Source organism: Galendromus occidentalis, unplaced genomic scaffold (assembly GCF_000255335.2).
Source record: "Galendromus occidentalis unplaced genomic scaffold, Mocc_1.1 scf7180000077516, whole genome shotgun sequence".
Lineage (NCBI taxonomy): Eukaryota > Metazoa > Arthropoda > Arachnida > Mesostigmata > Phytoseiidae > Galendromus > Galendromus occidentalis.
Genome location: NW_003805504.1, coordinates 706,724 through 715,226, shown reverse-complemented (window position 1 = coordinate 715,226; position 8,503 = coordinate 706,724). Strand labels below are relative to the sequence as shown.

The window sequence follows — 8,503 nt, the reverse complement described above, 5'->3', positions numbered from 1 at the left end:
AAGTTTGGTTTGATCTTGTAGATCATTTCGTAGGCAGATTTGCCGGTACGAGGACACACATTCACAATGTTGAGGAGATGAGTTGCACAGACACAGGCTTCAGCCCAGAAACATTTTGGAAGGCCTGAATCTATTAGTAATGTTCGTCCTAATTTTGTTATCGTTTGATTGTTTCTTTCGGCTCTTCCATTTTGTTGATGGGCGTAAGGATTGCTCATTACCAATTCGGCTCCCACGGCCGAGAGAGATTCTCTCACTTTGGAGTTATCGAACTCCAAGCCGCGATCAGAGAATAATTGTTTGATATCGGAGCCGGTCTGATTTTTGAACCAGACAATGAATTGCTAGATGAGATCAGGAGCTTCATCCTTCGATTTAAGAATGAACAATTTGTTGAATTTGGAGTATTGGTCGTGCATATTCATAAAGTATTTTCCTCCTCCAAGGGATACAGTGGCCATTGGTCCGCATAGATCAGTTGAGATATAACCCAGGGACCGGCCACGGTCATTTGGGCGAAAAGTCAAAAGGGCGCAAGCTCCAATTGGGCGCAATGCCATTTGGGCGCAGTGCCATTTGGGCGCAAAGCCGTTTGGGCGCAATGCCATTTGGGCGAATTCTATTTGGGCGCAACCGCCAATTGGGCGAAAAGTCATTTGGGCGCGCAGATCATCGGAAAGATACCTCGAGAGTGATTCGTTTTTTCATATGGTAGACGCAGAGATTGACTCCTTCAGAGCTTCAGCCATGCCGTCCAGCAGCCGAATAGGCTGGTCGACGAAGATTGTCTTCCTGCATCTATGACGATCCCGCTCGACGAGAATGGATAATCGTAGGCAATCATCTCGGGACGAGACCTCTTTCGCCTTCGAGAGGGCATCGAGGACTTGCGCGCTGTGCGCAGTGACGAGTGGATGTCTCGCGAATGAGAGTCGGAGAGACTTAAACAATAACAACTGCCGTGTGATCGAAATTCGAACGATTCTGAGTCGCCGTGATCATCGTTCCTAGACGCTCGAATTTGTTTTGTGATACGACGTGGAATTTCATCGAATAAAAATGGCTTCGAATATCACCAAGACTCAGAAAGGTCGTGAAAAACTTATTCACGAGGGCTGGATGTACGTCCGGGACCGTGTGATAGGCGGAGGAAGTGTCCAGAGTTGGCGGTGCATGTATAAGAACGCTTCTTGTCCGTGCCGCGCTAGAGCGTACACCTCTATTGAGTCGGGGGAGGTCGGTCGTCAGTACGAAAGGCTCACACACGGATCCGGTCGACCCTTCGGGAGTCGAAACCACGAAAGTCCGTGAAGCCATCAAGCGACGCTGTGAAGAAACAAGTGAACCACCATCGTCGGTGATGTCCTCAGCGTTTCTCACGGCTTCGAGAGCAACTTTCGGACGACTCTCGGAGTCTACTGAAGAACGCGTGGCCGGCTTTGAGTCATCCGGCCGGGGTGATGGGCTTCGAAAGGGCTGCCATGAACGCCGTGCGCAGCGTTTTCTCATCCGATACGAGGATGGATGGCTGTTTCTTCCACCTCGTGAAGAACATCAAGCTCAAGCTGGCGGGAGATGGGCTTATGAGTCGGTAAGACCCGTTCACTGAGCTGATCGATGGATGGATGAATTGATCGACTGGATATGCCGAACGATTTCATATGTTCGTTTCGATTTCTATTCGAACCTTGGAGAGAGGACTCCTCTTTTCCGGCTCGCCAGTTCCGGCCCTCATTCCTTCATAGCTCCCTCTCACTCTTCTTTCCCGATAATGCTTTCAACAGGTATAGTAATGACGACGAATTCGCGCTCAACGCGAGGATGATCGCGGCCTTGGCTTTCGTTCCACCGGCCGAGCTGAATAACGCGATCTCCGAGCTCGCAGCACTTCTTCCGCCGGAGCTCGTCACCGTTCTCAATTACTTCGAGGACGTATACCTCGGGAGATTGAACAGAGTCACCCCCGAAGGAGTGATAGAGAGACGGGAGCCACTGTTCCCGGTAGACATGTGGTCAGTCTTCCAACGAACGCTCGACGGCGAAGCGCGTACAAACAACTACGCGGAAGCCGCTCATCGACGCATGCAGCTTGAGTTCGGGGTCAGCCACCCGACGCTGTGGAAGTTCATCGACGGCTTGAGGAGGATACAGAAAAATCGAGACTTCCAGCTCGAGCAATTCCTCGGAGTCGCTCCAAGTTCAAAGAAGCGCAATAAGTATGCGGAGGCCGACAGGAGGATTTTAGAAATCGTGCGGGACGTTTCGAACAGGACTCACGTGGAGTATTTGCGCGGCATCGCGCACAACTTCTTCATGGAGTCGTAACTTGTGGTTCGACAAGTTCTGCTCGTCTTCGCAAAAAGATGTGTAAATTAAAGTTGACGAGATTAACCATCAGTCCGCCGTATGCCAACGATGTTGGTGGCGTATGTCGCCTATGGCAATGAAAGCGAGAAAACGATAAGCCAAGAGTAAACTCTCGAAAGCTGCGCCGAGGAGCGCATTCACAAGGTGTTTTCATCCTTGCGATCACCAGGTCCTGTTTCCCGTCGATTCCCCACGAGTGATCAGCTTCCTCAGATGAAAGATCCTACCAATTCGGCGCCCAAATGGCATTTCGCCCAAATGGGATTCGCCGAAATAGGTTTTCGCCCAAACGGCATCTCGCCCAAATTGCATTGCGCTCAAATGACATTGCGCCCAAATGGCATTTCGCCCAATTGGAGCTCGCGCCCTCTTGACTTTTCGCCCGCTTTCCCGTTTCCCCGCTTCCCCGTTTCCCCGCTTCCCCGTTTCCCCGCTTCCCCGCTTCCCCGCTCCCCCGTTTCCCCGCTTTCCCGTTTCCCCAATTTCGCGTTTCCCTGATTTCCCGTTCCTCCACTTTCCCGTTTACCCACTTCCCCGTTTCCCCACTTCCCCGTTTCCCCACTTTCCCGTTTCCCCACGCTCCCGTTCCCCCTTGTTCCCCGTTTCCCTACTTGCCGTTTCCCTACTTCCCGTTTCCCTACTTCCCGTCTCCCTACTCTCCCGTCTCCCTACTCTCCCGTCTCCCTACTCCCGTATCCCCGCTTTTCCGTTTCCCCGCTTTTATTCCATATGTCCTTCGGAAAATCTATCACGGCTACAGCAATTTTCTGCGAGAGTCATTAGTAGAGAGACAGAGGCCAATGATGACGGCAACTCCCGATAGCCTTCTTAGGAGCTTCCGAGAACCCGCCCCCACATGGAGGTCCAGCCATTGAAAAATCCTGCAAATTCCCGTCTTTCCATTGATGAAATCCTTGATTCTCGATGAGAGGACCACTCGAATAAATTTTTTTATGGTGGAACGACCCATCACATAAGAGCGACGACCCTCATATGACCCTCCTGAAACTCCCGGGAACCCGACCCTGAATTTTCACGGCGATCGGTTCAGGCGTTTGTGAATTTTGCGATTTTTCATTTTTTTTCCGAGTTTTCGAATTTTCGAGGGTTGAGCACTCAAATAATTTTTTTTGAGTCTATAGGTGACACCAGACAGACAGACAGACAGACATACGTTTTTATATATATAGATTTTCGAATTTCGAATTTTCGTGGGTTGAGCACTTAAATAATTTTTTCAAGGTAGAAGGACTCATCGCACCGGAGAACTGACCCCCCTATAACCACCGCTGGATCGCCTAGAACACGCTCCTAAATTTTCACGACGATCGGTCCAGCCGCTTTCGAGTCTATAGGTGACACCAGACAGACAGACAGACAGACAGACAGACAGACAGACAGACAGACAGACAGACAGACAGACAAACAGACAAACAAACATACGTTTTTATATATATAGATGTTCTCCGGAAAATCTATACCCTTCAAGGCTACAGCAATTTCCAATTGCTTTGACTTCTTGAGAAGGCGATATATGAACGATTACTCCACAAATGTCAACGATCTGATTCGGTGCTTGGCTCTGGCGGCTGGCGATCGTGACATAATCCGGGTCTGCCTCAGCGAGTTGCATTTCTACTCCCGAAAGCAGATCGATCGTCGTAGATTTGTTGATAAGCATTTCGAGCTTACCCGCCGTCGGATTGTACTTGGAGTTGGCGGTTCGGCAATTGAAGGTTTGGATCTCGAAAACATGGTCTTTTTGGAGAATAGGGAAAAATTTCTCTTAGTTCTCGTTGAAAGCCACTAGGCGCATCTCGGTGGACTCATCGGCCACGACGCACGAAAATACAATACTTTGCCTTCGTTCCCGGACTTATTCCAGGAGAAGATCTCGCTCTTGGATTTGACGCGGAATCGATATTTCTCATTCGAAAGACCCAAACGCAAGCCTTTCAAGGGCAAGTACGACAGGGTTTCTGGTACCTCCGGCTCCGGCTGTTCTTCTTCTGAAGCGAAAAATTGTTCTGCTGTCCATTCACCCGGGGCAGCCAATCCATAGAGAGACTAGCGTCGTCAGAGTCTCCGGGGATAAATCTTCACCATCAGTCTCGATCTCGATGCTCGCGGGCCGTTGTTTCAAGGACATCCGGACGGCGCTTTTTGTTCGCGAGGACGACTTCTGTACCCGGGACCTCCGCGCGGGGTCGTCATTTTTCGAAGACGACTTGTTCTTCACCCTGCGACTCGTTGAAGATGTCGCTGATATCTTGCGTGCGCTGAGCATCGTCCTCCCAGACCTCGGGTTCTCCGAATCGGTGCACGAAGAGCTCGCGACTGCTCTTGATTCTTCTTCTTCTTCTTCAGGCAAGAAAGATGTCCCTGATATCTTCCGTTTGTTGAGCATCGTTCTTCCTGACTCCTTATAATCCAAAGCAGTGTTCGGAGAGCTTCGGACAGCTGTTGCTTCTTCTTTATCCTCAGGGAAAAGAAGTTCCGTCGGGTTGATGCACACATGAACCTTTTCCGGGACTCGTGATTCCAAACGACGACGTGGGAGCTTCCGTTCTTCACTTCCAGTGAGTTCGTGTAGACTAGCTTGCTGTCTGGATGACTCCACTTTCGCCTTGATTTTCGCCGAAAACTTCTTCGCTAATTTGACCATGTTCTTCGAGGACGCACTGTCCAGATATCGGAAGATACGAAGTCTCTCGATTGCACTATCTCGCTATCAAAAGATACGGAATCGACGAACACACAGAGTAGAATCAGATCTTGCGACGATCTCTCGACACTGTCGAAACACCGTTAGAAGCCGTTATAGTCGCGAAAATATGAATCAGCAACTTGATGGCATTCGACTCCCACTGATTTTCTTTCGCGCTTTCTATAGAATCCAACGCTTGGAGCGCTAGAGTCTGGAGTTTGAATGAGCGCCGTGTGAACAATCCCGCGCTGGTGAACTTGGAACGACAAATGGATGACAGTACAACGATGGAAGGCGGATTTCAAGATGTTGAAGAATATTATTCTGACATGGAGCTCATGGATTCATCAGTTTCGACAAGATCACCATCTCCTCGAGCCAAGAATCATTCGTACATTAGACTGAGCAATAGGATCATGCACTCGACGCCTGAACTCATTCCGGGAAAAGAGGGTCATCTCTACCGTATGAGGAAGAGCCGTCGGAAGAAGAGAAGTTCAAAAACGGAAGCGACTACGTCTTTGTCTCCAAGAATGGCTCAATCTGGGAGCGCTCGCAGGCGTGTAATACGGCAGCGACTTCAGACTAGAAATCGACTGGTCGCCAACATGGCTGAAGATCCTCATGAAGCCTTTGCATCATCTGATCCGTATCTGGCTTCATCAGTGACTACAGGCCTTGGCGGCAGCGGTTCATCTTCCAGTAGGCGCTGATAGAGATCCGAACGCGCCTCCGAAAAAGAAAGGACGCTTTTCATGTTCGCAATCAGAGAGTTCACTTTCGGGAACTCGTCCCGTCCGGTCTCACACAAGAGATGTAAACCGTGGGCGAAGCAGGTGACGTGTAGAAAATTCCTATAGAACACCCTCAATTCTCTCCCGGCTGCGAGGTTCGTCCGGCATTGGTCCATTACCAACAACCTGAAGAGGCTTGAATCTCTCGATATTATCATGGCGGTCCGGCTCAAGATACCCGACAACGTTGCGGTATTCGCCGAGTCGACAAACTCCGTATCATACAGCAGAGGAACCTCGGACTTTCCAGTGAGAGGAATCACGATCGTGTTTACCACTTCCCTCTTCCCAGCGTCTTGAGTTTCGTCTATGTACAACGCGTACGGCACGGAATCCAGTCTTCGAGCTCTTTCTTCTTGGATATTCTGATATCCGTATGAGATGTACTTTTCCGGGCCCGTGGCGCATTCAACGTATTGCTTCGAATACTTGAGGAAGAATTTATTGAAGCGTTGAGAGTTCAGAATGCGGAGCGGTATGTTCGGCGACACAAACAATAGGAATAGATCGTAACTAGCGTACCCTGCCGCGCTTCGCTGCGGCTCAAAGCATTTTACCGTGAATTTCCCGAGAGCAGCCCTCTTCCATAGTAGAAGCTTTCCAATAGAAGCCACCTTGCCAGAGCTCCTGGGAAAACGAAAGGCCCCCTCTAGAAGAAGCTCCCGGATTTCAAAGTCGGCTAAAAGGCGGAGGTGACGTGCCCGACGTCGGAACATCGGCGCCCAAGTATCTTCGCCTGAAGGAGTCCTTCCGGGACGGTCGCTAACGTGCATTGATTGCCAAGCTCTATATCGAGAACACACATTCCCCCAGACTTCCATAATCACTGATCAATTTTTCCGACGCGAAATTTCCCTTGAAATATTGTGAGCCACCCTCCAATAGAAGCCCCAACCGGTAGCATTTGGAGATATGGAAGACCGGGTCACTATTCGGAGATTTACGGTATGGTCTACGTCGATCTCCGATGCTCGTTTCCTTCTCGGACATGTGCCATGAACCATGATATTTGCGGTGCATTCGTTAGCTCGTTTTCTGCTATTTTGTCCGAAGTTCACGCATTATCAGAATCTGACATCGAAAAATCAGTTTCACCCACCTGCGCATCATATGCCTCGAGGATTCATCTCCAAACGTGAACGTATATGATGCTCATATAAATCCGATCTTGATTCCCTGACTCTCGAGCCCGAACGGGCACGATAACCGCGAGAGCGATAAGACTCCCGTTTCGAGGGTAAGAATTTGGCCCCCGTTCCCGATTCCCTGACTCTCAAGCCTAACGGGCACCACACACACACACCTTTGGTCTCACCATCCGGTTTATGCCGAAAGCATTGTTCTGAAGTCCGAACTTCGGACATCATCAGAATCCCATACCGAAACATTACACATCACACTCACCCACCTTCACATCATGTACCCCGATGATTTATTCCCAACCATGAACAGATGATGCTCATATAAATCTTCAACTGATCATTCGATGATAAACGGAGTCTTTTGTCTCACTATCCGGTGTGTACACAACATACGAATTCGATGACTCACCGACACGTAAACATTCTACGAATAGTCATCCGTGCGATATGAGCATGGATTCTCGTAGATCAGGCCGCATGCCTGCAGTAATTGACCTTGTGCCTTCTCCGTCGGCTCTGGGGCTTCCAATATATCTAGATAACTTTCAGTGTTTCGCGAGTCTTGAGAATTGCACGGGCCGTCCGTCCAGCAGCATCACAGCTCCCGGAGCTTTTTGACTTCGATAGTTCGTGGAGCCCAAGATGCCTTGTCTTCCGGAGGTTTCGTGTTTCGGATTTATTCGATTTTCCCGGATCTCCTCGGAGTTTTTCTCTCGTCCCAAGTATTTTACTTTGGGGACTCCCATACGGAGCTTGCCCGGATTGAGCTTCAGGTTTCCCTCTCGTATTAGGATGTCATCAACGATGACCGATGACTTCCTCCCCCGGAGATTTTCCAAAGCCTCCTTCTTGTTGATCACCTTGACTTCGCACTGTCGGATAGCTCCGGTGGAGATGCCACTGGACATTTGCAAGCTTGTGTTGGATTCTGTCATCGGTAGAAATACTCTTCTGTTTCCTAGTCTTCAGCAGACAGCCAATGGCATGACGTCGAGCATTGCTCCGGAAGCTATTTAGTTCCGTACTTTATGTTCGGATCCTTTGTAACTTTATCTTGGGTTTGCCGTGACTCGCCTACCCTCCGGCTTTCCCGCTTGCACCACATCTCTAGCGAAGTTATCGTCTATGTTGATGCCACGAATTTCCGAGCGACCGGTTGCGAAGTGACCGTATCTTTTGCAGTTTTCTAATTGCTGTTCCCTGGCTGCGCAGAACTACTGGGCGGGTGGATGGTCACGGTCTTAGAAACCACACTCTTGAGGGGTCTTCCACTTTTTCCGAGCACTGAGGTTCCGTCTAGCACTTCTGTCGTACTTCATTCGCGCACCTTAGATCTTGTTGACGGAGTGCTCGCTCTCCCGCCGGTTTTCGGCTGCAGCGCTGACTGCGGTTTCGGCGGAGCTCGGGCCCGTGAACGCGGAGCGTCCGAGAACATACAAAATGTTCGAGTTCTGTTCTATTGCTTTGTAGTAGCTTCTCTTCAAGATCTGTGC

The 8,503-nt window shown here is 49.9% G+C and overlaps 1 protein-coding gene across 1 annotated transcript; it reads left to right on the top strand.

Annotated features, from left to right (window-relative positions):
* Positions 1 to 1,460: 1,460 nt before the first annotated feature.
* LOC108864792 (uncharacterized) lies at positions 1,461 to 2,325 on the top strand. The gene is made up of 2 exons (XM_018641007.1): positions 1,461 to 1,591; positions 1,785 to 2,325. The coding sequence occupies exons 1-2, from the start codon at positions 1,461 to 1,463 to the stop codon at positions 2,323 to 2,325; spliced, it is 672 nt and encodes a 223-aa protein (XP_018496523.1).
* The last annotated feature ends 6,178 nt before the right edge of the window (positions 2,326 to 8,503 follow it).